Source organism: Meleagris gallopavo, chromosome 27 (assembly GCF_905368555.1).
Source record: "Meleagris gallopavo chromosome 27, MGAL_WU_HG_1.1, whole genome shotgun sequence".
Classification (NCBI taxonomy): Eukaryota; Metazoa; Chordata; class Aves; order Galliformes; family Phasianidae; genus Meleagris; species Meleagris gallopavo.
Window position 1 is genome coordinate 1,335,864 of NC_139430.1, and position 27,438 is coordinate 1,363,301.

The 27,438-nt window shown below is 42.3% G+C and overlaps 2 protein-coding genes across 2 annotated transcripts; both read left to right on the plus strand.

The window, feature by feature from the left end:
- Positions 1–1,827: 1,827 nt before the first annotated feature.
- Positions 1,828–23,566, plus strand: LOC116217796 (feather keratin 4-like). The gene is made up of 2 exons (XM_031557745.2): positions 1,828–2,130; positions 22,839–23,566. Exons 1-2 carry the CDS (start codon positions 2,119–2,121, stop codon positions 23,151–23,153), a joined length of 327 nt encoding a protein of 108 aa, XP_031413605.1. The 5' UTR covers positions 1,828–2,118; the 3' UTR covers positions 23,154–23,566.
- On the plus strand, positions 22,939–26,410 carry LOC100542256 (feather keratin 1-like). The gene is made up of 2 exons (XM_010728157.3): positions 22,939–23,076; positions 25,673–26,410. Exon 2 carries the CDS (start codon positions 25,694–25,696, stop codon positions 25,988–25,990), a length of 297 nt encoding a protein of 98 aa, XP_010726459.1. The 5' UTR covers positions 22,939–23,076; positions 25,673–25,693; the 3' UTR covers positions 25,991–26,410.
- The last annotated feature ends 1,028 nt before the right edge of the window (positions 26,411–27,438 follow it).

Consider the following 27,438-nt stretch of genomic DNA (forward strand, 5'->3'; position numbering starts at 1 on the left):
ACTGTTGGGGATGGTCCGGAAGGGGGCCCCAGGGATGGTCAGGGAACTGGGGGGCCTCCCCTGTGGGGACGGGCTAAGGGAGCTGGGCTTGTTCAGCCTGGAGGGGAGAGGGCTCTGGGGTGATCTCATTGCAGCATTTTGGTACCTAAAGGGAGCCTACAAAGAGGAGGGGAATCAACTCTTTGGAAGGGTTGATAACTGCAGGACATGGGGAAATGGTTTTAAGTTCTGGGAGGGGAGATTTAGGTTGGATGTCAGGGGGAAATTCTTTACAGAGAGAGTGGTGAGGTTCTGGAACAGCTGCCCAGAGAGGTTGTGGATGCCCCGTCCCTGGAGGTGTTCAAGGTCAGGTTGGATGGGGCCCTGGGCAGCTGGTCTAGTATTAAATGTGGAGGATGGTGGCCCTGCCTGTGGCAGGGGGGTTGGAGATTCATGGTCCTTGAGGTCCCTTCCAACCATGTGATTCTGTGATTCTGTGATTCTGTTATTCTGTAATGTTTTGTGTGTTCTATAGAGGAACAAATACTGGACTAGTGCCATATTTTGTTCTCGTTCAGACCCTGGGAAAACTTATACATGTTTTTACACTGAAAGTAAGAAAATACAGATTAAATGAATATGCTTTTCCTTCCTCCTAGATGGAAAGGAGGAAGGAAAACTTCCAGTGGGATCCAAAGCGACGTTTCTTCAGCTCTTTAAATCAGATCCCTCTGCTCCCCATTACAACCCATCAGGTGTGATGCTATTGTGGTGCTTCACATGTGCACACCAGAATGTCCATACAGCTTTGCCTCCCTCTGCAGGCAGCCCCTGTGCTTTGTCTGAGCCCTGGGATTCTCCACCCTGAAGGCTGAACCCAATTAAGTCACCTCCTGTTTGGGCTTTGGGCCAAGTGCTGGGAAGTTGCCCTGCCCTGAGAAGGACACAGAAGTTTGATGGAGATCATTCCCTGAGAAATGAAACCTGCAGGGGACGTGGTTTGAGGCCTTCCTGATGCTTCTTCAGGCTCTTGGGCACATCATGACTTGTTCCCTGGTTTGGCCAGTCTCGTGCAGGATATTCTTGCAATGTGTATGACGAAAAAATTACATACATATTCATGCTGACTAAATATGTTGCTATCTATACATGTATATTGCTAATTGTTTAACTTTTCCTCCTTAAATTCTCTATTACTTGGGTCTTGTCTGTCCAGCACCAAATATTAGTATTTCAGAAGGCTGGACAGAAACAAACTGCAGTCTTTGTGCCTATAACCTACTCCATCTACCTAATCTCTATGACTATAAATTACTTCACCTATATACCAAGCATGCATTACTGGGGAAGGTTCATCTAGAGGATAAGTAATGAAAACTATCAGAGAATCCCCCCCTCCCCAGTAAAGTAGAAAGCTCCCCCAGAAAACTTTGGCAGTGGAGACCATGAAATAAAAAATTCTTATCTTGCTCTAATAACATTTGAATCCCACACTACGAATTCAATAAAGGAATGAAAGGAGAAGGCAGTGATTACATGGCAATGAAAACCAAAGGGCATAGTTTGGTATAGAAAATTTATTTGGAAGGAGACAGCTTTTCTACAATTGTACAAAGTATAAGTTGGGCAGAATATAAAGTTTATCTTTCTGGGGGTCCAGTGGGGCTTTGGCCCATCACCATCATCAAAGTAATGCAATCAATTTATTTATTTCCCTTTTAGTGCATTTCCTGTGTGCAATTTCTAGCATCCTAAGTCACCTCTTTAAAATCAGTGTTAATAACATAACTGAAACAAAGCACGACGTAAGCAGATGACTAACTGGGAAAGCCAGAGGATAACAGACCTAACCTAAAGGCAAAATGAGGAAATGCACACACAGGCCTCCCTTCAACAAGTGCTGAGCACTCACAGCTCTCATTCTCTTCAGCTGGAGCCCAGCCCTGGGGTGATTTGAGCTGCTCCCATTGGCTCCACCCTTAATTTTCTTCTAGAGTTCCCTCAGCAACTTCTTCAGATTGTTCCACGAGTGTTCAGTATGCCCACCGCTTTCCGGAGCGATATGAGTTGCATGGATGTGTCCATTGGGAAGAATAGGTGTAGGAGTACTTCGGGGTGCAGCGCGGCTCAGGACGGGTGATGACCTGTGGGGTGAGTTTCTCAACTGGTGGTGCCTCTGCAGGTAGGGCTACTGCGGCGGGGGGCTCAGCCTGGGCCACTTCTGCGGACTCTGAGGACCCCACTACGGTTTGCTGTGGGTAGGTGGTGAGGATGGGCCCTGGGAAGGTGACGACCACAGGTGGTGGGTAAATGATGACCCGGGAGTCACCACAGGTCACCACGCAGGGCTCATTGCTACTGCTGGCCAGCGGCTGGGGGCATTTGGCCTCGCAGGGATTGGAGCAAGCCAGCTGGTTGGTAGCCATTACCTGGCTGTGGCACAGGTTTCCTGCAAGTTAATTGTAGAATTAGACAGGGGAAAAAAATAGAAGTCTTGGTTGTCATTGCTTTCCCCCCCCCCCCCCCCCCCCCCCCCCCCGTATGCTCAGTAATTGACGCTTCTAAGCTTGGCTATAAGGGAACTTAAGACAGGTAACTTGGACAAAGAAACTGTTTAACTCCTCTCCCCATCTCCTTTTCCTTAATCTATTTCTCTCTTTCTAATTTGCTCCTTTAAGCTTGTTCCCTTGCCTTCTTCCCAAAGCCCAAATCCTCCCCTTTCCCTGTGTCTCCCATCCCCACCCCCCCAAGCTAACTCTGCTCTGACACCTCCCTGCCCTTGGCAGTGCTTCCTGCAGACAAGCAGTAGCCTGTTCCCACAGCGTCTCCTCTCCTCCCACCCACAGCCTCCAGGGCTGCACCCACTCTATGTGCTGTATGGATGGGATGCAAGCTGGGGGATCTGGGTTTTCCACACTTCTGAATATCGAATTATCCGTTTATGAACCTACTTTATTTCTTCTATTATTTTCCATGTAAATTCCTGCTATTAACAGGCACTGTTCCATTAAGACACGGAAAAATTCAAGGCAGAGAATAAACGGGGGTTTTCAAATACAGATTTAATAAATAAAATGCGTTGCTTACAGCATTCATATTGTAGATGAGTGGTTGGTCAATTGTTTTATCAATGGAGAAGTGGTATACGGTGTCATAAAGTAGGTTGCCAGATATGCTTTCTAATGGATAAACAATTATATTGCAAAGCATGGAGTGTCTGAAGCTGCTTTCCCTGACTTCAGGAGCTCAGTGCTGCCTTGTACCAGAGGCTAGCAGAGGGAAGGAGCAAGCCAGTGAGCTCTCTAATCTAATTGCTTCTCTCAGCTGTAGCCAGGGGAACAGAAAACTATCCCTAAACACTTCATTCTGCAGAGGGTGGGGGCAGCGGGAAGGCATGCATAGCGTTTTATTCCTCAAATACCCTTAGGTCAGAACTCAGCTTTGACCTGAAAAAATTGTGTAATTTATCCTCTGTAAAGACATGAAAATGCCAGCAAAACCATGTGCTAATAGTTAGAAGTGAGAGCTTATTTTCAAAGTTATATGAAGTAATAGTATGTAATCATCAGCTGGTGTAGCTTGTTAGGACTCCAAGTAAACTAGTTAATAACAGATAGAAGTAGTGCTGCATCTCTATAGCGGAGCAAAGCTATTTCAAGCAATGAAGTTTTACTTCAGCGGCTGTCTACAGAATTCCACCCCCTCTACATCCCCACCAGCAACTGCCAAATCCCCTTGCATGGCAAATAAGCAAGAACGGAGCTAAAAAGACACTCTCTGCTCTTCTGTGAAGTTTTCCAAGAGAAGAGATTAAAATTCCTGCATCTCCTATCAAATTAGCAGCCCAGAGTCTCCAGAAACCCTTGATTTTATTTTACAGCCTTTATCCTGCAGAGAAAAAAAGAATCTATAGAAAGGTGTTTACTAATCCCACTGATAGCACATTCATGCAGGATTTAGTCCCAATTTTTAACAAGATTTACACTAAAATAACATCAAATTCATAGTTGTCAAATCAGACTTACTCAGTATACCGCAGAGAACAAACCAAGAGAAGTAGTGAGAAAAGCTGTGTGCGAAAAGAGCGTTTATATCCTTCCTCAGATTGCCTGGAGGATCTGAGCCACCCTTTGTGTAAAGCACCTTAATTACTTATGAAGCAAACTTTGTTGCATGTATTACTCCTGTAATTGTTTTGCTTGCTGTTTATGATTATCTGAAGCTGAGTTAAGTAATGACTCAAAATGCAGACTGTAAGCTGCCAGTTCCTTTAATCTTGAAGTTTCCTGGTTTTGCTCTGCTGATTTTGTTAGGAATTTAAAATGCATGGCTGCTTTTTGAGACTTATCTTTGCTAAAAACATGAGTGCACAGAGAGTTGGAGATGTCAGTATCACGGTGAGTCAATGCATGCAAGATCTCTTTCCTTGTTGGAAATACAGACTGACATAGACTCTTCCTCGCCTAGATAAATCTCTAGAGGCACAGGGCTTCCTTCTCATCTGATACAATGTTAATGGAGTTGATGGAAGTGCTCTTAACGAACTCAGAGGAAGTATCTGGTGCAAAAACTTGACAGCAAAACTACCTCTTAAATAAAGATGAAATCATCTTCAATTCTGAAGCCTAAAAGGAGGAGCTGATTAAACAAATGCTTTACATTTTTTATTCTGTGTGAGGTCAGAGAAGTCTAAACCCACTAAGATATCTTTACTATTAACATAAACTGATTTCCAAATATGATATACTGACATGTTCGTGAAGTACTTTGAATTCTTGTTTCCCAGTGTCTCCAGAATATTCCTGATAAGCTCTGCTGCCTGGGGGATGTTCAGGGCTGCCTCACTAAATAACAGTAATTCATGACGCAAACATCAAGACAGTGGATTTAATTTATCTAAGTGTGTTTGGTGTCTTTATGCACAAAGCCTCCCTCCAGAGGGAGGATGGAATGCAGTGAACTAATTTATTGGAGAATGGGTGTTCCCCACGAATCTATCACTGAAGTCCTCCTGCTGGTCTTCTGCCACCAGGGGGAGCCTTCCTGTGTTCAGGAGCCTCCCATCATGCACTGTTCCTCTGCTCACCTGGAGGCAGAATTAAGGGGATTGGGGCAGCCTGGGGCTGCGTTTGGGCTGTGGGTCTGTGCCATGGCAGAAGTGGCCTCAGGTTTTCATGCTTTGCTCCCAGTGAGGTGGTACGAATATTGCACACACGGAGGAAACTCGCTATTCAACTGCAAATATAATCATGTTGTTCTTGTCCATTTTTTTTTACCAAGATCTTGTGGTTCTAATTTAACATAACTTCTGTCTAGAAGTCTGTTGCCCTCAGGAATTGCCATTTCAAAGCATGGCTTTTAGAACACATGCAGCAAGAATGGAATTCACCCCTGTAAAACGATTCTAGCTTAGGACAGTGGATTCTTGTTTCATCTCCATGGCACTTCAGAAATCCCTGACATAGGCAGGAACTGAATCCTGGCTGTTGTGTTAAGATGCATTCCCTTAGCTATGAGAGAATGAATTCTTCTGAATTCCCTCCTATGCATTATTGCTGAATTAGATTTTTTCCCCACTCTAGTTTTTATATTGTACTCTGAAGTGACTAATAAAGGCAACAGAGCACAAAGAGTAAGGTAGGCTGCATATACCACAATATACAATGTTAATATTGTGAGCACCTATTAACTTTAAATCATTTTAGATAATTATACCCTTGTGCAAGGCAGGGACAGCATTAATAATGGCTCTTGTCTAGCTAAAATATGATCTCTATGGCCAAACCAGTTCTATTCAACTTCATAGTGCAGAAGACTTGTTTGTAAAGCTGAGTCAGGAATGCTTGCTAATGAAAGAATAATCAAAGGGAAATACTTAGGAATGGATGCTCTGCTGATGTAGATCTGCAACGTTCACTCTCTGAACTTCAAAGAACCTCTATATGCTTACCTCATCTGCAAATATATTGTATCAGCACAAATTCTGCCCATTAGGCAATTATAAATTAAAACGCAAGTCCAGATTTCGAAAAAAAAGTTAATCTCTTATGTATTTAACATGATTTCTTATACTAGAAGAAACTCTGCCTTTCTGGTTTTATACAAACTACAAGTGAAAGTTAAATAATTCAGAATCTGAGGCAGCACATCGCAGTCTAATTAGGACAGTACCAGAAGTGACCTTGATCATCTCCTTTAAGATGATACTCTTGCCTAACACTAGGCGTCACCTACAGCTATTGTCATTATACAGCAATTTGCATAGGCCACGTATTAATGTTTGTGAAACATTTGCAGTCCTCAGCATTCCCATGGCATTTAATTACACAGGGTGTTTCCAGAAACACCTCGTAAATCCTAATGTATGGCAAGAAGGCGTACAATTGAACAAAGCTGCACAGCTACTGGAAAAATTAAAATAAATCCATCAAGCTGGGTGTCAAACAGGGTTATGGAAGGCTTTCTTGGAGAATTATTCCAGTTCAACTGAGCAGACCCTTTACTGAAGGTCTTCCAATAACACCGGTGGATAAAAAAGGGGAACATTGTCTTGCTTGATGACCTCGTGGCATGTGCACTTGCTGGCCGGACTCTTGGTTTTCCAGGCTTGTCAGAACCAATGCTGTGGGGCTGGGGCTCCTTGGCTGTTCCACATCTTTACCAGTTCACTTCTAGGTATTAACAGCCCAGCAGACAGTGTAGGAGAAGCACTGACTTGCACAAGCTCAAAATTTATGTGAGAAATTTAGAGGAAGAAAGTGCTGAAAGAGCACAGGAGGGAAAGAGGATGAAGGGAGCAGACCCGATGAGAGGCACACAGCTCACCATATGATGACCAGAGCAGTACTGAAATATGTTGTAACACCAGGAAGTCTAAATGGTGGCTTGTTGGGTGTAGGAAAGCTCAAAAAAAAAAAAGTCACTTTAATGATGTAAAATGTGTTTGGAGTGTACCTAACGCTGCATGTTGTCCTTGGTCTTACCATGGGTTTTATGTTTTTTCCCTGCTAGCCCTGTGTTGTGTTTTTTTTTTTTTTCTTCTGTTTGTTTGTATATAGAAACCAGAGCCATACAACCAAGTCTAAAATCCAGAGTTAACCCAGGGTTACTTAGCCTCTACAGCTCCCTCTAGCTGCCCAGTGTGACATTGCATAACTTGCCTCAGTTTCCCTTTGTCTTGAGTTTTCTTTAGCTTTCACACCTAAGCAGGAACACAGATGGTATCCAGCACATAAATAGCAAACTGCTTTTCTTCTGCCACATGTCATGTGCACAGCCTTATTCCTAGGTGTGCAATTATCTATTTTCAACACAAATATAAATATGGGTGCTGAAGTTGCTGGTTGGTTTCCTAGATTTGGATAAGGAGCTGGCCAGGTTAAGTTCTAGTGGTGTATATCTGATATTTATTACCTGTAATGTTAGAGTCAAAGTGAAGCTTGCATTGCACTGACTACAAAATAGCAGTGTCAGAGATGGTCCCTGAATGGGGCCATATCTGAGATCATCAGTCTGGCTTGCCAAAAGGTGTGGAAGAAGCTATTCTCACTGCTTATTTGTCACTACAGATGAGCAGCTCACAAATGTAGAAGGCTGAAACCTCCTTGGTGAGTGAGAGTTAGGGAGAAGTTGGAGTCAGGCCCTTGTGGAGGTGCATTGCACGTGAATGAGGAGCAATAAACTGAAATGGAAGATGTTCACATTGACATAAGAAGACGGAAAAAAAAGAAAAAAAATCCTTCCTGTGAAGGAGTTGACCAAGAAACCTAAGAAAATCTTCAATCAGTTGATGATTAGATTAGATCCATTGGCTCACCATCTCTCTGCCATTTTGAATCATGTTGTCCCAGATGTGATGGGCAGATCTGAAGCATTTTCTTTAAAGCAGCTGTTTCTCAATGAAAGCGAAATGAATAGAGATCATAGGGAATTGGCTTTGGTGTATTAAAAAAAAAAGGATATTTTTCAGTCCTATGGTATCACAGCTCACTGAAATGTGATTGTTTGCAGTACTGCAGTGTAGTACTTTCAGAAGTTATTGCAGAGCCTTCACAAAATTTTCTGAAAGTATTTGCTCTCTGCGTTCAGCAGGATATATTTAACAAGTGAATGTTTCCCTCAGGGTGATCCCACACATTCACCTCAGAATTTAAGAACAGTTTATGGCATGGAAACCTGAAGTCATTTAATCAGGATCAAACCACAGGAATGTAAACAAATTATACAGGAGAATGAAGAAGGTACTTTTAGCAATCTGTGGGCGTAGCAGCTTAATCCAGTGAGAGTCATTTCATGTCCTCCATGGAAGACTTCAGAGTTGAGATGGTTATGGGGTGAGAAATGCTGCCCAGTAATGGACCTCTGGTCCCAGTGTCCCCCATACTTGTCTGTGGGGGGCAGGGGGGAGCTTGGCTGCCAATGGAAGTCAAAGTACTCAAAGGTCAGGGATTGGAAATGACAGCTACATTAGCAAAGTGTCATAAATGAAATGCATGTTTTAACATGATGTTAGTATTTGATATTCAAGTGTTGTCTGATGTGATGTGGTTCCATCTGTTTTGTGGCCATGTTTTATGGAAAAATAAAAAACCCACCTAAAAATGAGTTTGAGATAATAATTTTGAAGTTTTGTCTATTAAAATAGACACAGGTAGATGCTATTGCTTAATGGTTCCTTTAGAGGGCAGCCCAGAAACTAGGGATAAGGATTGGAGAAGTTGATGAATTGAGGAAAAGAAGATGGCAAAATTATGTCTTCCTGCACATAGAAGTACTCTGAGATGGGACACAGGCAGAAGAAAAAGTTGGAGAGAATCAGGAACGTGGATTCTGTCTCATGGGAAGTCTTGACACAATGAATAAAATCATTTTGCACATTCAAAGTTTAAGATTGGATTTGTCTGATCCGGATAAGTAGTAAAGACAGTAGTAAAGATCTGGTTCTGGGACATCTAAGTTGAGTAAATGATATTGATTTTATAGTAGGTTCTTTGCCTATGTAAATAAACACAAAAGCACTCGAGAAGTACTTTGGAACTCTGTCCCTGAGGGCAACTGGTGGTTTCCCAGAGAATGATTTTGCCTCTGGGACCCTTTGAAAGGAGATGGGTTTATTGGACTGGACTGCTACAGGGCAGTGATATTCCAAACACATGAAAATTCTGTGCTTGTGCCCAATTTATACTGAGCATAATGCGTCCTGGGCTGGTGAAGGAGAGAGAGAGCAAGATTGGATGCTAATGTCTTGAGGTTTGTCCCATGCTCTTGAAAAAGCTTCAGTGTATGTGAGAGGAGAGTTAGTTAAAATGAAATGTGAGATCATTATTTTGCAGCTTTTCACCTGCAAAATGCTGCTTGCAGTCCTTGCATTCATTTCTAATGTGTGGATGTTACTCAACATCTGGATGTCAAAATGTGAGGGCAAATGCTGAGTTTCAAAACTCTGCCTGTGTACAAACATAATTAATGTTTGTGAAATACTGGAGACTTCAGGAATATGTGCTATTACTGAAAAGATCGATCAGCAGTCGCTCTAATTGACGGAAGTTAAAGCTGCAGGTTTAATTAGCAGACTCCAAGAGCTTGAATGAATGAGTATGGGGAAGGCTGTTGGAAATTACATTGGGGGAAAATATGTCCACTTTAAAATCTTGTGAGGCAGCAGCATTTGTCTCTGACTTCAGGGTGTGCATTTTTATGTCATTTTTCATGGATTTATGCCCACAGGCCTCAAGTCATCCCCTTATATCTGTCCTGTTTTCTTGAATATTTTGGAAGCATGGGAAGGGAGAAGGTGTTAATCCTTCCTACTCACACAGGGTAGCCAATTAAAGACAGAATAACACCCCTGCCTGGCCTCTTCAGCTCCCTAATGCTTAGGCTAATAGCTCATTAGTTCTAGCTGTTATTGAGTGTTGGCCAACTCCTGTTTGCTTTGCACCATTAAGTTGCACGTATCCAGGCTGCAGGCTTCTTTTGCGCAAGCTGTCCCAAAAAAGTGACCTGGAGAGAATGTCACAGTGCTGCTGCCACCTCCAAGTGCTCAGCTGAGGATTTTATTCTGTTTTCTTGGGAATAGACTTGAGAGCTGCCTGATAAACTCATTGTAGTACTCCAGTTAAGAATCAGAAAATCTGCATCTGTTGTACATGTATCTATGCTCCTGATAGCCTGCGAAGGATGGTGTAGGGCTGGGTAGGCTTTTGTGATCTTCTTTGATGCTGCTCACTGCACCGCTCTCATTGGAGATTGCAGAGCATCATTCTTCCATTCAAAAAAGCAGTTGGGATGGATGCTTTAAAAAATAGAAAATTCGATAAATATTGGGTGGTGATCAAGTTGATTCTGGTGTGGGAGTTGTGCCTCGGGCAGGTGACACCATCAGTGGTGGCACTCAGGAGGGTTCAAAAATAAAATGTAGAGAAGGTTAAAAAAAAAAAAGGAAAACTGAAAAGTGCATGCTGCATGATAATGTTTAATGCAAACAAGAAGCTGAGTATACATGTGCTACACGTGCAAAATGAGATGGATAGGATATAAGCAGAAGAATTCCAGGACTTCATGAGGGTCTACAATGAATCTCCAGTTACATGGCACTGCATAGGTTGTTCTTTTTTTCCCTTTAATCGTAAGCATTTTACAATTAAATCTGCTACTACAATTGATTAGATTTGTTGGGTTTTGTTTTGCTTTGCCCTGGTTTGCATCAAATGAGATATAAGCTCATATAAGTAGAGAAATAAGCTGTTAAATCATTACATTATGCATTATGATTCTAAGCAGAAATAAAGCGTAAAGACTTATAAATGCCTAAGAGCTGATTATTATTAATATTATTGATGGTAAATCCAGGTTCAGCAGAGTATACAAATGAATGTCAATTTCAGTTAAAAATTTCATTTTGGAACCCAAGATTTTCAGTTTGTATAATTTTAAGAAGTTATTTTACTTTTTTTTTTTTTTTGTCCTAGAGAAGTTGATAATAAACATCAGTGTTGGCATAAAAACTTGAATTTATTCAGAAATACAGGCTTATCAAATCAGGAAATTTATTTTTGAAAATCTTGTTTCTCGGAGAATTCTTTTTCATCTGAACTTTGAATAAGACCAATAACCAATTCTCAATTTCTTGTTTGGAAATTCTGGTCCTCGTGCAGGTTTAATGCCAGGAAGCCATTCCCTTATTGACTCCACTGGGAACTGTGGGAGTTCAGCACTTCTACAATCCGTCAACCATAAACTTAGTCGTGATCTGTCTTTTTTCAGTTCTGTTTTTTTTTTTTTTTTTTTTTTTTTTTTACTTAATCCAGCACGGATATCCACAGATTTAGGTAGGCCTACAAGTTCCAAAACACAATGGTTTGGAGAATTGAGGAGACAAAGGATTACCGCTTCCTGAATCAAAAAATGATAATTCTGAGTTACATGCTGTCCCAGAACCACACATGCCCCTGAACCCAAGAGATCCCCTGGAACCAAGCATGTTGCTGATATCAAAGAGCGCAGTAGTTCCCACTATGGTTTGCTGTGGGAAAGTGGTGAGTGTTGGGCCTGGATAGATCACAGAATATGGTGGCGAGTCGGGCTCCACTATGTCCACTATCGTGTCGGGGTACTTTATGACACAGGTCTCATTGGAGGTGAGGGCAAAGGGCTCGGGGCATGCCACCCCTGGCGGCAGGCAGCACTCATCAAAGGGCGACATGGGATGGATCCAGACCTGAAACACAGGAGAAAGGAGGGGGGAAGAGGAGGTGGTCAGTCCAGTGGGGAGATGTTCTGATGGATGTCAGGATTTTAGGATGAAAGAGCTGTGGGCTGGATACTGTGAATGCTGGCAAAAGGGAGAATTGTGAGGCACAGATGTTCTAGGTAATTGATGGTCTAGTACTGGATACAGAGGTTGGTGACAGGGGGGCTGGATCTTGATGATCCTTGTGGTCCCTTCCAACCCAAACCGTTCTATGCCTCTATGACAGGTGTTGGTTTCTGTCTTCTCCATAAGTAACCCTTTTTAATTTAATTGTTTCAATATCTAATGATACTTTCTAGATCTTGGCTGTTCTCAGCCTAAAATGGTTATTACTTATCAGGATTCTTAACTTGTTGCACTGCTGATTCCTCCTACCACCTGTTGAACTTTGCTGAAAGCTGTAACCCAAACTCCAATCCATGTTAGGACTCCAATTTTAATCCTCAGCACTGGCAAAACCAAAGCATGGGATGAAGTGAGTTACCTCATCTCACGTGGTTAGAAGTGGGTCAGAACTGGGATGGAGATCCACCCATTTTTTATTAGTCCCATTGTTTATCATTCACATTCCAGTATCTTATATTTAAAACCACACAGCTCTTTAAAACCATACCTGATATCAAGGACAGATTTTCTTGGGCATTGTTTAATTATATATTGACAAGCAGTCCTTGCTCTGATTTGTGCCCACATTAATTAGGTGATGCAAACAGAGTGAGGGAGAAGTGATAAGTTCCTTCACTTTATCAACATGAAACTGATATGGAAGAGATTAAGGGATGGTAGGAGGGTCCACACGAATCCCAACATTTACCACTTGAGTCTGCCGGAGAAAGACAAGAAATCTCCCTGAGTTTTCTCCATCTAAACATCTTGTTTTAGCTATGTGTCTTCGTTGTCTTCTCCCATCATCAGGACTGCATCTTCAGCTTTTGTAAATTGCCCTAATGCCTGACTTGAAGGTAAGGAAAAGGCAATGACAGAAGGTATTGGCAGCTGAGGAGCTGGATTTAAGTGTTTAGGTTCCCCTTGGGCAGGGAGAAGAGCTGCTGCCACGGATCAGTCTAAAGACAGCAATGCTCAATGCAGCCTATCCTTGCACCCACATAGAGCTGGAGAGGGAACATTTATATGTTCCTCTTAGATTTGTAGTTCAGCATTGTCTAAAACATATCTTAAACAAAAACAGCAAAGTGGCTTTTAATAGGAAAATCTGAGCTCCAGTCCCCATAGGCTTTTGTAAATATTTAGAACACATTCTTTGACTGTTTAAAGACAAAAGGCATTACCGTCTGTGAAACAGCTGAAGGTGAGAGCATCAAACAAATATTTTAAGTTGAATTGTTTAATGTGTCAGTTCTTGTAGTATTAAAAAAGAAATGCTTGTCAATATGAAATTGAGACTTCCTAGAGTTCTGAGGGAATCCTATATTCCCTTCCCAGCCTAAATGAACTGTTGGCCTGAAACGCTAACGTCGTTTGCAAATGCCAGTGTTCGCCTCTGAAGTGTAAAACTTCACTTGACTTAAACCTAAAGGATAACAGAAAGTATATTTCTGGAAGAGCATCCCCTTACCACTTCCTAAGTTTAACATATTATTTCATTAATATTTAGATAGCAATAAGTAATTGATTCAAAATTGACTTACCCGGATCACCAAGGAGAAGAGTTTAAGAAAAGTGATTAGGAGAGTTCTATGTAGCAAATGCTTTTATACACTTAGTCAAATTGCCTGGAGGATGTGACACCCTTTTTGCATGAAGTCTTAATTAGTTGCAAAACAAAGTTTGCTGCATGCATAACTTCTGCAAGTAATGAAACTGTTTTGCTTGCTGTTTGTTTGCTGGCTATTGGATCTTCACACAGTGTGCTAACGTGCTGCTACACCCTGCAGGCAGGATTCACTTCAACATCACATGGGTCAAAAAGAACTAGATAGACTCCATTAACCACATGTCAGTTATATTATGACTTGATTAAACATTCATTTATACACTTCAATCTGAAAGGAATTGAATGGAGCATCAGCAGTAGCACTTGCTGTCAGGGAACTTTTCTTTTAGTAAATTTGCACTCCTGTGCAGCATAGAAGAGAGGAAACTTTACCTCTGAAATGTTTTACAGTGTGACATGAAGCTGTTATGTGAATATACATGCTAAAGGGAAGAGTTAACATTCATAGCCATTTCCCCATGAGACTGACCATCTCAGTGCAGAACTGATTTCTGGGGAGAAATCACTGTTATTTAACATCCACTTCAGTCCTTACAAACAGAAGTTGCATGGGTCTGAAGTGGAGGATGCAGATTTGCTTTGGCCACGTTGCAATTAAAGGCAGGCAGATGTTACCCACGTTTTTTGTCACTGACTCAAAGTGAAGTCATGGAGAATCATGGGACTGTGTGTTTTGTTGATGGGGTTTTTTCTTTTTTTTTTTGTTTTTGTTTTTGTTTTTTAATAGTTTATGGACTGGGTTGAAAAGGGCAGTACTACAGGAAAGGAAGATTGCAAGAGATTGCTCTGCATGCTGAAACTGGTCTTTCCATCCAGTCTTTGTTTGCTTTCTATGACTTCCGGAGAAGGTAGTGTGGATGGGAGTGTTTTTGATGTCATTCACTGACACAGCAGCTCATAAATCAGAAGCAGTTTAGTATTGTTTTGTTTTTTTTCCAAATAAAATTACATCAAAGGTATTCTTAATTAAAATCTTATTGCAAGGGCATAGTTCATTTACATGCTGGGGAACACTTCAGCAGAATAGAACTCAGTGTGTTGCATTAACGCACACACACAGTGATTTATCTGCGCAAATACTGAGAACAACTCAATCTTTTGTTCTGGTCAGGAGTCTATGTAAATATTTCAGCTTTAGGACCTCTGTGAACACCCTCCCAAGCTACAGATAGTTTGATGTGAAGGAAAACTTCAGGAAATAGTTACAAACAAAATCATGCCTCCTAGTTTGCAAGGAGAGAAGGGCAAGCATGTCATTTCTCATGAGGATGGCTTGACTTTGCTTGGAATACAAAGGGAAGTGATTGTGTTGACAGAAGGGTCTTGAGGTTACTGGAGCATTTGCCATCATTTGTCCAGCATATTTCAAAACCAAATGTCTGCTTGAGGCTATGGGGTGAAAAAAGATTACCTGTTCCTCCTGTGTAACAGAGGTGAGATATTGCTTCTATTCACAGAAGGCAAATATTGTGTAGATTAAGTACACTGTTTCTTGATTGTCTCTTGTGTAGCTCCTGACTGTGAATAGACATCTGTGGAGGAATATTATGCATGCAGTGACACTTCTCTTCTGCCAGAAGGTGGCAAGTTTGGAGGAAAAGTGGATTTCTCTTTAATCTTATGTCTGTATTGGCTTTTTTTCCCAACTTTTTTTAAAAATTGTCTCCTACCCAGAATATTTTTTATGGCCATAGTAAGAAATCAATAGGGAAAAACTGATTTCTAATTAGAAGTAGAATTTCTGAACACACTGGGTAAGAGGAGAATAAAGGTAAATAGGGATATCCTAAAAATCTACCTGTATCATTTACCTGCCTAAGCACTGCTTTGCCAAAGTGGGACTGCATAACATCACAGCTGTGCATTGGAATTCATCCAGCTGAAGTGCTGCAGGTATAGAATCACACATTTGGAGATCCATATACATTTATTTAGTAGACTCGTTCAGAATTTGCTTATTATGATTCTCATTGTTGCAATTTGACCACAGAGAGAGTAATTGGTTGTACTAATGCAAGATGTGCTAATTCACAATGTGTATGTTGTACTAATACACCATGTGCTGCTCACAAGCCAAGTAGAGATAAACCTGGAAAACTTACCGGTGGTAAAAGGCATTTTTTAGCCAATTGTAACACAGTACTGGTGCTGTTCCTAGCAGGGAGAGCTATTATATTCAAAAGGTCCTTTAATGACAGCAAGTGCTCATCTGTTTAGTTTTGTGGGCAAAGAAGAGGACCACCTGTGTTGGTGGTGCAGGTGTGGGTCCTGCTGGTGGGAGAACCCATGGGGTTGGTGTGGAGGAGCAGAGAGAACGATGGCAGTTCCATTCCCAAAGCACTGAGTTGCTTTGGATACCACCTGAAGCAGCATGATGCCCCACAGAGGCTTTGTTGCCATTGCTTCAGGCAAATGGATACGGACCTTGGTAACAGCACAGGGAGATAATGGCACAAAACCCTTAGCTGCCAACCATACTCATCTCTAATGTCACCACCACTCTTCCACATCCTCTCGCTCTCTCCTGGAATGCCCCAGGGTGGATCAGTGCTTTGTGTCACATTACATCGTGGGGATCCACGGGACTTTTAGTTTCTTTGTAGTTTGGGGAACTGTGTTAAATAGTACCCAAAGCTTCCCTTGCAGCCCAGTTTTTCATTGCCTTAAGCCAATTTTAATTCTAGCTATTATCTAGGTTTAATAAAGTGAAGCACAGAGGCTAAATGAATCACCAGAGGTCACTTGGTGAGTGAATGGAACAGCCTGGAGTAAAACAGGCTCTCCTCTTTGGCGTTTATCATATTTATAATTGGAATTCCAGCAACTGTTTGAAGCTTTAACTGAGATTGCATTGCACTGGGCAAAAAAAAGGACAAATCCTTGCACTGAACAACAAACACTGGAACAGATTAGACCTGAGAAACAAAGGAAAGGGGATTATTATCTCTTTTACAAATGCAACTATAATGCACGTGGATTAAGGGAGGGGCTGTCAGCACAGGAAAGCACGGTGAGCAATTTTCGACACGTCCTGAAATGACTTCACCAATTTTAACATAGGAAATGTGTGGCAGTCAGGAAGTAAACACAGACCATGTTTTAATAAATGATGGAGCCCCAAGAGTAACCATCAGAGTGGTATTGTCCTGTGCTGTTTCCATGATAAAACTGAAGATTTGGTGCAAAAACTCAGTCCCAAAGTTGTCTGCAGTGTGTGTGATCATGACTAACCCAGTGGTTTGGGTAATGGTGCATCCTTCTCTCAGGAACATCTGTTTGTAGAGAAAAGAGCTCTAAAATTGAATCTGAAGGAATAAGTGGTCTCACTGTGGCCTTCCAGTACTTGAAGGGAGTGTATAAACAGGAGGGGGAAAGGCTGTTTACATAGGTTGATAGTGGTAGGACAAGAGTTAGGGTAGTATGGTTGGACTTGATGATCTTCAAGGTCTTTTCCAACCTGAGCATTTCTATGATTCTATGAATGATTTTAAACTAAGGCAGGGAGGTTTAGGTTAGATATTAGGAGGAAGTTTTTCACTCAGAGGGTGGTGCCACACTGGAACAGGTTGCCCAAGGAGGTTGTGGATGCCCCATACCTGGAGGCATTCAAGGCCAGGCTGGATGTGGCTCTGGACAGCCTGGGCTGCTGGTTGATGACCTGCACACAGCAGGGGGTTGAAACGAGGTGATCTTTGAGGTCCTTTTCAACCCAGGCCGTTCTATGATTCTATGATAAGCATCTGAGAGGATTATAAATGCTGCCTGTGTGAAGGTAAACTTGTTCAGACCAAAGCATAACATTTCAATAGGGATGGAGACTCTATCTGTGCTTTTTTTTTTTTTTTTTTTTCTTTTTTTTTCCCGTAGAACAGAAAAAGGTGCCAAGTTTTTCAAAGCTCTCTGAAGGATTTAGGATATGATCTCCAGTTAAAATCTATGTTGGCTTTTATGTCTTTTTTTGAAACCTGAGCTGCCATTTAAGAAAACAGCAATTACTGATGCCTAGGAGTTAATGACTATGGAATAATGATCTTTAATGAAAAGAAATCCCCTTAATAAAAATCTACATTGAGAGTCATCCTTTAGGTGATAGTTGGTTAAAAAAGAAAGAATTGTCTTACTGTGAATTTATGTGCTTTTCTGAAGAGAATAGTTAGAGAGAAACAAAGGAAAGAATAAGAATAGGAATGAGAATTTTATCTTGTGGAAATGTTCTTAAACTGACTGAAGGATTAAAGATGTTTTTGTGCTTGAGGTCCTATTTATCCATGCAGGTTTCTACTTCCACCTGCTCATGTGTGCCAGGCTGCACCCAAATAGAACACAGATTCATATTCTGCCTGCAGGTTTCTTTGCTTGGAAATGTAGAAGACCCTAAGCCATCTCTTGAGTCATTCTCCTAACTCTGGAAACAGCCTCTGGAATTGAAGAATGTTCCTTTTGTTGCTCCTTTTTCAACCTGAGCATATGAATGCTTCAGGTCTTTCTAAGCCCCTTTCCCAAAATGCAAATGAAATGAAAGGTGAGCAGATCATGCATTCATACATGACATTAGACAGGGAAGAACACTGTACACAGACAGTGAGCAAGTAGGTTTTCATTCAAGTGACTTTTGAGAAGATGGTTTTGTATGAAAAGTTTCAGACTTGCTCTGCAATGTGATTTCAGCTGCCTATTTTGAGACGCCTGCCAACACTGCAAAGCTACTCCAATCAAAAGAAAAAAAAAAAAAGAAGCATGTGATGCAAGCACCTTAACGCATAACTAGAGAATATATATTAATAACCTTGACACCTATTTCAGGGTGACTTTGTAACTTTGCTTTAAAATGCTGCAATCGTGCTGGATACTTAAAATATGGTAATAAGCATTTTGCATGTATAAATCATTAATGAAGGCTTGCGAAGTGCATAGGAATCCTTTAATCAGAAACTTCTGTCAGCTGTTTCCTATGGCTGTCATTGCTCTGGGATCTTTACAAAGGCATCTACTTCACAGGGATAATTCAGAAGATGAGAATAAGGGATTGAATTAGTTATATTAAAAAAAAAAAAAAAAAAAAAGAGAGAGAGAGAGAGAATGCCGGCAATTAAAGAAATGGAATGGTTTTAAGAGAAAGATGATGGAGCACAAAGAATTTTTATGCTAGAATCTCCCTGTCTCTTATGAGAGAGATCCCCAGCCACCTTACCTTGTCCAAAGAGACTGACTTGCATAGTTCAGGAGTTGGTACATCAAACTCTGCCAGGAGTTTTTCACACCTAGCTACAAATGTAATCCTGGCATTATGAGAGAGAAAGAGTCATCCTGGCTCATCAGCTTTGTCCAAACAGCTGACTGCTATGATTGTCTGCCTCCAGATTATGCCATTGGTCTCCAGGGCAGGATGAAGATCTCGTGGTGTGTAGGAGAGCTAAAATGAGGGAACAAAGAAAATATAATATATTTAAAATATATTCCCTATATATCAGATCATATGTGCTCACTCCCCCTAGGCATGTAGGGTCCTTGGGCATGGCCGGTGGTAGATGGGACTGTCCTTATTTTATGGCCATATCTTCAGTATTGCTTCATGCAGAGCCCAGTGATTCCCTGTCATCTTTCCTCTGAGATCCCCGTGAGTCTCTTTGGAGCCAGGTGAAAGCTGTAAGTGACATCCTGGGGAGACAGAATGAAAACATTGCCCAAAGTGCTCCTGATTAAGCCAGAGTGCTTTAAAAAATACTGATTTTTTTAGAAAACATTTGCCTTGACAACAAGACATCTGAGGGGCTCCACATCTAGATCCCAAAGTAATTATCACTGAAATAAGCTTATGAGAAGGGAAAATAATCCATAATAGATATGACTTTTATTCTGAGAAAAATATGGTTACAATGACTTCTACTCTTGGTGGTAAAAATCATTGTAATGATGACATCTACTGGGGTAACCTGAGACTGTTTAAGGTGTGAATGGATTTTAGTGTGAACACAATGTTGGGAAAAAAATGCATTATGAGGCAAGAAATCATGACCTGATTAGGAGCTGATGAGAGGAATGACATGCGTGACTGTGATCTGTTTATCTTGAAGGGATGCTGTTGCACAACTCATGGGTGTCTGAAGCCAGAACCATATTTTAAATATAATAGCACTGCACTCTGCATGTATAAATCATTAATGAATACCTGTGATATGACATTTGATCTAAGGAGGTCACAGAGCTTCCTGATAAGACTTACTGCCCCAGGCATCCTTCCAACACACCTTATAATTTGGAAGAGATTTGCAGAAAAAAAATTACCATTCTATGAGAGAAGCAAACAAGCAGGTAAACAACCCCAGATGGGGAAATCTGGAAGGCAGATCTCAGGGTACATGAGGCACTTTCCCTGATGAGCTCCTCCTGTGGGCTGTCAAATGCAGTTTCTGCCACAAAGATAAGCTTCACAGGGGGCAGGAAAAAATGCTGTCATCAGTGGTGGTTGCAGCTTTTCACCCTGATTCTTGCTGACAGACCCCTTAGTGAGGGTCACTGCCCAAGTGAGCATCCTGGGGGCCAGCAGAGCTTGAAGAGTAATGCTTTACCCATCAGAAAAGGTGAGGAAGGTTAAAGGCCCGTTTCTAAAATAATCATCTAAGTTGTCTAGACAGCACATCAGTACATTACAATTGCTTTTATTTCAGACTTCAATGGAAGGAAAAGTCTGTAACCCTTCCTTCTGAGACAAGAAGGAGCCCACCTGCTGTGGGATCACTGGGTGTGATCTCGGGCTGGAGCAGACGTTTGGCTCCAGCTCTGGAGGTAAACGCCTTTAGTTTGTCTTCTCTCAGCAGATGTAAGGAAATTACTCTTCATTGAGATGGGCACACTGGTGAAACACAAAGGGAGGGAAGCAAAAAGAGGCAGAATTTGTATAAAACACATATTTTTGAAGTGGCAACAGGTACAGCAGCAGGCTGATTCTTGGGAAAGTGGCTGGTTTGTGTTGATGGTCTCCAAAAAAGCACATTCCAACTTTATTTTGCTACCTGATGCTGCTGCATTACATAGTCAGAAGAATTTGGAGCAGCTGAAGATCTGCTCCAGAAGTTTTTAAACACTGCCATTATGACACACAAAACTACTTTTTAATGAAAAATTTAATAACCCTGGTTATTAAATATTGTCTGCTTAGGGAGTAACCATGACTCTCAAACTTAAAGTGAAGTTATTATCCAAGTGACATGCCTGTTTAAATTTTGTCATATACTTGGAATATTTACACAGTATATGCACTTTATGTCTCAACCATTAATGAATATTTGGGACTAACTTTGAAGCTTGATTCTTTAAAGAAGCCGAGGGAGAAGCTTCAGTATTGTTGTACAGCCCCAGGGATCTTCAGGCAGACACACCTTGGTGGCTTCTAAAGGTATAATGGAAGTGAATGAAAGATGGTGATGGTGATATTGTGAGGTAGAAAACTTTAACTTAAGTCAAGTATACCTTTTCAGCAGGAAATAGTATTTTGTACGAACTCTTTCCTAGAACTGATCATAGAATCATAGAATGGCTTGGGTTGGAAGGGACCCCAAGGATCATCCAGCTCCAACCTCCCTGCCGCAGGCAGGGCTGCCAGCCACCATACCAAATACTAGACCAGTCTGCCCAGGCCCCCATCCAACCTGGCCTTGAACACCTCCAGGGATGGGGTATCACTTATTTCACTTCAGTGATAGTCATGGGCTGCACTCTTGAGAATTTCTTCTTGTTTTATGGTTGTAAAATCTTTTGAGAATGAGAGTGAGCTAGACTATTAAATACAGAAAAATAAATACTAAACTCTTAGAGTAAAAATCACCAAATAACATCATAGGATGTGGTATTTTGTAGCAACACTGCTAAAAAAATAATTTTGATCCGTTCATAGTTAGTTCAATTCTTGTTTTGCTGCAGATGTGATGAATTAAGCACCATTTTCATAAATGAAACGAAACTCTTCTCAGAAAAGCTTGCTTCAGACATTCTTCATTTTTCTTCATTTGCTTAAGCCAAAATTACCAACTCAAATTATTTGAGTCTAATAGAAGTGATTGTCTGGTACACCACCTCAATGAAGCATTTGTTTTTCCTGTGTTAGGATATGGTAATAAATCAACAAATATGTGTCCAAGCAATTACATGGATGCCATCTTCTCACGTGATGTAAATTGGTTTGATTTATTTCCTATAAAAGAGGTGTCTGAATAACATAAGTGGAGGTTCTGGGCACAAAATTATTATTCCTGTACATAAAACCTTAGCATAATACACCTCTAATTAGACATGGGAAACTACTAATTCAATAGCCCATACCCAATAATATCCAGCACTGGATACTGAGAAGTATTTTTTCCATAGATAAGCGCTTTGTAAAATAATTTTGGATCGCTTTAAAAAACTGTTTCTTAGTTGTACCAAATTCCTAAGTCTTTCTTAAAAGGAGCAAGCTAAAGATCTGCATTATGGAGGGATGTGACTTGGTTCTGCTTTTACTAAAAAAAGTTTCAATGTAAAATTTATTTCAAAGATGCGAAGTGTGTGACAAGTCTTAGGAAAAAATGCTTGGAAAGTTGTGCAAACAATGCATTTTTTTCTGATCATGTACTAATTTAGGATGTCTGGCATTATTCTGATTTCTAAATGGCCCCATGAAAGACAAGCCAATGATAAAGCGACACAGAGTGAAGGAAGATTGCATTGCTTTCAAGAAGAATACCATTAATGTACAAAATATGAGAGTAAAGAGTACTCTGCTTGACACATCATTTGCAACATTAGTGAAGATAAAATGAAAGGATCAGAGGAGGAATGGGCATCCCATAAGCAAGGAAATGAAAGGAGAGCATTGCAAGGATCAATCCTAAACACTGTGTCTCTAGTGGGGAGTGATTTGCATGCAAGGTGAGCATGTTGCTGGTACACAAATTACAAGAGAAACAGGTACTATAGGCCTGGGGCGGTCCAGATCAGTATAAAAGCCAGTCCAGCACCAAGCTCCCTCATCCACTTCTCTTGCCTTCTCCTCCTTGGTGAACAAGGTGCACTGTAGTGGCCTTCTCCTCACTCTTCTCTTTCTTTGCTTTTCCTCTTGCCCTTCTTGCTTCCACTGAATCTTTGCCTCCGTGCAGGCCTTGGTGTGAGCCTTGTTCCTTGATGGTGCTCCCACCTGCTCTCTTCTGCTTTCCAGTGCGGGGGGAGGTGGGAGAAGGCCTTGGGCTGACTCTGCTGGGGCTCTTGAAGATTTGAACTGCCAAGCCTCTCTATGTCCCTGCACTACCTATCCCTGTTTCCCAGCCTGTGCCTCCTTACTTGGCAAGCAGGCTGCCAGGCTGCTGCTCACACTGTGTTTTGTTGTCCTCTCTCCAGGTCCTCTTCCATTCCACAGCCATGTCCTGCTACGATCTGTGCCGTCCCTGTGGCCCGACCCCGCTGGCCAACAGCTGCAACGAGCCCTGTGTGCGCCAGTGCCAGGACTCCCGAGTGGTGATTGAACCATCTCCCGTGGTGGTCACCCTGCCCGGACCCATCCTCAGCTCCTTCCCCCAGAACACTGCTGTGGGATCTTCAGCATCTGCTGCTGTTGGCAACATCCTAAGTGCTGAAGGTGTGCCCATTTCTGGTGGCTTTGGCTTGTCTGGCCTGGGTGGCCGTTTCTCTAGCAGGAGGTGCCTGCCCTACTAAGGATGAGGTGGAATGTCCCGTGAGCCCATTGCGCAGGAAGACCGAAGCCGAGTGCCAGACTGAGGATGGAGCTGTTAGTCAGTGTTTCCAGATGGGCTGAGCACCCTTGTGCCCTCAGGTAAAGAGAGGGAAGCCAGGGCGCCAACTTATGTGTCTGGAAACACGGCCAGCAGATGTCTTCTCCTGCTTTCTTCTCATCATCATGAGTTCATATTGTCTCATGCTGTTCTGTGCTATGGGTTTGTCCTGAAGCCAGCTGAGATGGCTCTGCTTCTTCTTTCTCTCACCATACGAGGGAGAAAGATATGCATCTCGTTTTGGAGAAGGGGTGTAAGATCCTTTTACCATGTACTGTTTTTTTTTTTTTTTTTTCTTCTATCTTTAGACTCAATAAAATTTGTGCTGCATTGTAATCTCAGTTTATTTTTGTTTCTTCACTGTTGCGATGCCCAACCATGCTCTCCAAGGTGAAATGTGATGTTCTGGACTGCAAAGTTCAGTTCTGCTCCCAGATCTTCCCTGTAGTCCTACTCCCCACTTTTTGATTCCTCAGCAATGATAAAACTGCTACACAGTAACTGCCTGTGTTTGTAGGACCACTGAGCTGCAACTATGAATTGAAGGTGTTTGGGAATTCAGTGTCTGACCCTTGCACACATGAGGAAAAGAGAAATTCTCTTAATTGCAGTCACTGCATCTTTTAGCCCTTCTGCCCCAAACTGCCAGACCACCAATGTTAGAGAGGGACACAGCCTGACCCATGAGTGGTGTGGCCTATATTATTGCATTTCACTTCACCACGTCATGATTGCTTCTGCCTAAGGGAGTGCAGGGAGAAAGAAGCTACATAGTTCTTCCCATATGCTCTAGTCCTTCACAAGTGATGCTTTTTGTCTGTGCCTCCCAGTCCTGTTTGAGGCACTGAGGGGCAGCTCTCCTGCTGTGCCAAATGCTGTGGGAAGCCCTGCAATGCCCTACACTGTAGGTAAAGGCTTGTCTTCCATAACAAGTAGCTTTCGTGAAAAAAAGTCCTGAGTCTGACTGTGCAAGAAGCCCCTCAGGAAATGTACTCTTTGCCAACAGTCATGAGTCATTGTGAGCTTTGAGCTGGAGCAAAGTGTGCTGAAAAGCTGTAACAGGGGAGGGAAAGCGATGTCTGCAGTACATGGTGAGGGGAGCAGGGTGCTGGAGGGCACCAGGGCCTTTGGGCAGACTACGATTGTGAGCACTGAATGTAGGATTTCCACGTGGAAAATTGTGTGAGAGTGATGAGATGCAGATGGGGATCTTGACATCTACTTGCATCCACAGGCATCTTGCTTTTGTTCTTGGTCAACAGCAGCTGGTGGTGACTTTAGGTGTCCTTCTTGGGATGCTATGGAATGCTAAAGTTTCCAAGCTATTTTAGTGATGTCTATTGAATTAGCATGGAGTTTCAAACCAGAATTTGTTGAAAGCCTTGAAGAGAAAAAAGAAACAGACCTGAGTCCACAACAATGGCCTTTGCTGGTGTGTTAAGAAGCATCTCTCCTCTAAAAGCCATCTGCAGTCAATTGGAGGCTACAGGAAACTTCACAGGTGGAGAGAGAAGGACAAAGAACATGTGAATGTCTCCTGATGTTAAATTTTGGATAGTCTAAAACACAACAGGGTATATTCAACCTGCCTGGGAAGGCTCATACTTAATTTTGGCAGAGTTAGGTGAGACATGAAGCAATGGTGGCAGCTACTCCTCTCATAGGAAAATCTTATTAAGACTTGTATTTTAGGATTGGAAGGCAACATGAGGCATGCATTTTTTAAATCTTCAAAGCAAAGTCCCTGAGGGTACAAGGTTGGCATCAAATGCTGTAGTTGGATACTGCACACTGCTGGATGCATCATTTGCTTGTGCTGACGTATCATTTCCAATGGAAAAATTTTGGTCTCTAATCCTGTCACTTGAAAGGAACTTGTGTGGCAAAATGCGTATGTCATGAAAAGTTAAATGAAAAGGGAGAATTGCAGGGAAGAAAAATCAGTGTCCCTATTTACTTAATTCCCAAGTTTTGCATACACGATGAGCTTGGGTATCTCACAGTAATGGTACCTCTAGGCCTGGGGCGGTCCAGATCGGTATAAAAGCCAGTCCAGCATCAGGATCCCTCATCCACTTCTCTTACCTTCTCCACTTTGGTGAACAAGGTGAACTGCAGTGGCCGCCTTCTCAACCTCATCATTCTCTGCTTCTCCTCTTGCTCTTCTGTTTTCCAATGTGCCTTTCCCTCTATGCCAACCTTGGCATGAGCCTTGCTCCTTGACGGTGCTCCCTCCTGCTCTCTTTTGCTTACCAGTGTGGGAGGAGGTGGAAGAAGGCCTTGGGCTGAATCTGCTGGGGTTCTTGGGGATCTGGACTGCTATAGACTTTCCCTGCCCCAGCACTATCTATCCCTGCTCCCCAGCCTGTGTATCCTCTCTTGGTGAGCAGGCTGCCAGCCTGCTGCTCATGCTCACGCTGTGTTTTGCTGTTCCCTCTCCAGGTCCACCTCCATCCCACAGCCATGTCCTGCTTCGATCTGTGCCGTCCCTGTGGCCCGACCCCGCTGGCCAACAGCTGCAACGAGCCCTGTGTGCGCCAGTGCCAGGACTCCCGAGTGGTGATTGAACCATCTCCCGTGGTGGTCACCCTGCCCGGACCCATCCTCAGCTCCTTCCCCCAGAACACCGCTGTGGGCTCCAGCACCTCCGCTGCCGTGGGCAGCATCTTGAGTGAGGAGGGAGTGCCCATCTCCTCTGGTGGCTTTGGCTTGTCTGGCCTGGGTGGCCGTTTCTCTGGCAGGAGGTGCCTGCCCTACTAAGGATGAGATGGATGTCCTGTGAGCCCATTGCCCAGGAAAGCCTGAAGCCAGATGCTGGACTGAGGATGAAGCTGATGGCCTGAGTTTTCAGATGGGCTGAACACTCTCATGCCCTGCTGCAAAACCTGCGTTGTCTGGAAACATGGCCCTGTGATGTCATTTTCTTTTTCCATTTTCTTTTCATCGTCATTAGTCCATATTATCTCCTGCTGTTCTGTACAATGGGTTCATCCTGAAGCACGTTTAGATGCTCCTGCTTTTTCTCCCTCTCACCATGTGAGGGAGGAAGATGTGCATCCCGTTCTGGTGAGGGGATGTCTGAGTACGAGCTGCTCTTGTAGCAGCCTGGACCAGATCCATTACCCCATGCATTGCTTTATTTTCTACCTTCAGACTCAATAAATTTATGCTGCATTGTTATCTCAGTCTCCTCTTGTTTCTTTCCTGTTGGGATGTTCACTCAAACTGTCTAGGGGAAAATGTAATGCCCTGCTGTTGAAAATGGTCAATGGCTATTGTCCTAATTAGATCTCCTTCCTGCTTTGAGTATTGGAGATAGACATTGGAGATGATGTTGTGAACTTCTTGAGAGCCAGAGCATTGTTGGTAATGTCTGCCAAGTGTTTTCATATGCTCCTTCAAATTTCATTTAAAGAATGAGCAAGGTTTTGATTTTGTCTTTCAGTTGCTGATGCAAACATCTGAGTTGTTGAATTGTATGGTTTTGAGACTAGTGCCCAACTGGTTGAAGCTCTGATGCTATATTACCATTCTAAGAATATTTTTCTTCCCATTCCTCCATGAGCACCTGGTAAACCCTCAAATTACAGAGTTCGGAAGGAGTCAAAGAGATAAGCTGGCATCTATTCCATCTTTCTCATGGCAGATTTTGGCTTCTATTTTCAGTTCTCTTCTCAGAACCTACCATCCTCTTCTCTACTACTTCATGGGCAATCCTTATCTCCTGGCCTCTGTAGTCCTGTTTAAAGTAGAATGAGAGTCCACCTCAGTGTTGTATCCTCTTGACAAAAGTATATTTCTATGCCAGATGGATACTATCGTATTTGATGGCTACTATTCTAACTTACATTCAGCGAGATTTCAAAATACCCTCTCTGCTTGGCAGAATCAGTAAAAATCCATTTTGCTTCATGCTTTATGGCATTCTGTGCCTTTTACTGAATACAGGTCATGTCAAAATATATACCCAGGCACAGAAGACAACACCCTTAGCATGAAGTCTGAGAAAGAAGGGTGTTGTAAAATGTTTGAGATCTTGTGTAGACCCTCAGCGTGGGGATCTGAGTTGCAAGTATGGAGAGATGGTAGGAAAACACTTCTTTTGCATGCAGTGTTTTGCTTGATGAGGGTTTTTGAATGAAAGAAGCATGGATAGGACACCGATGTTCCATAAAGTTTGAGGATGACAAAGATTCCTTAAAGTATGA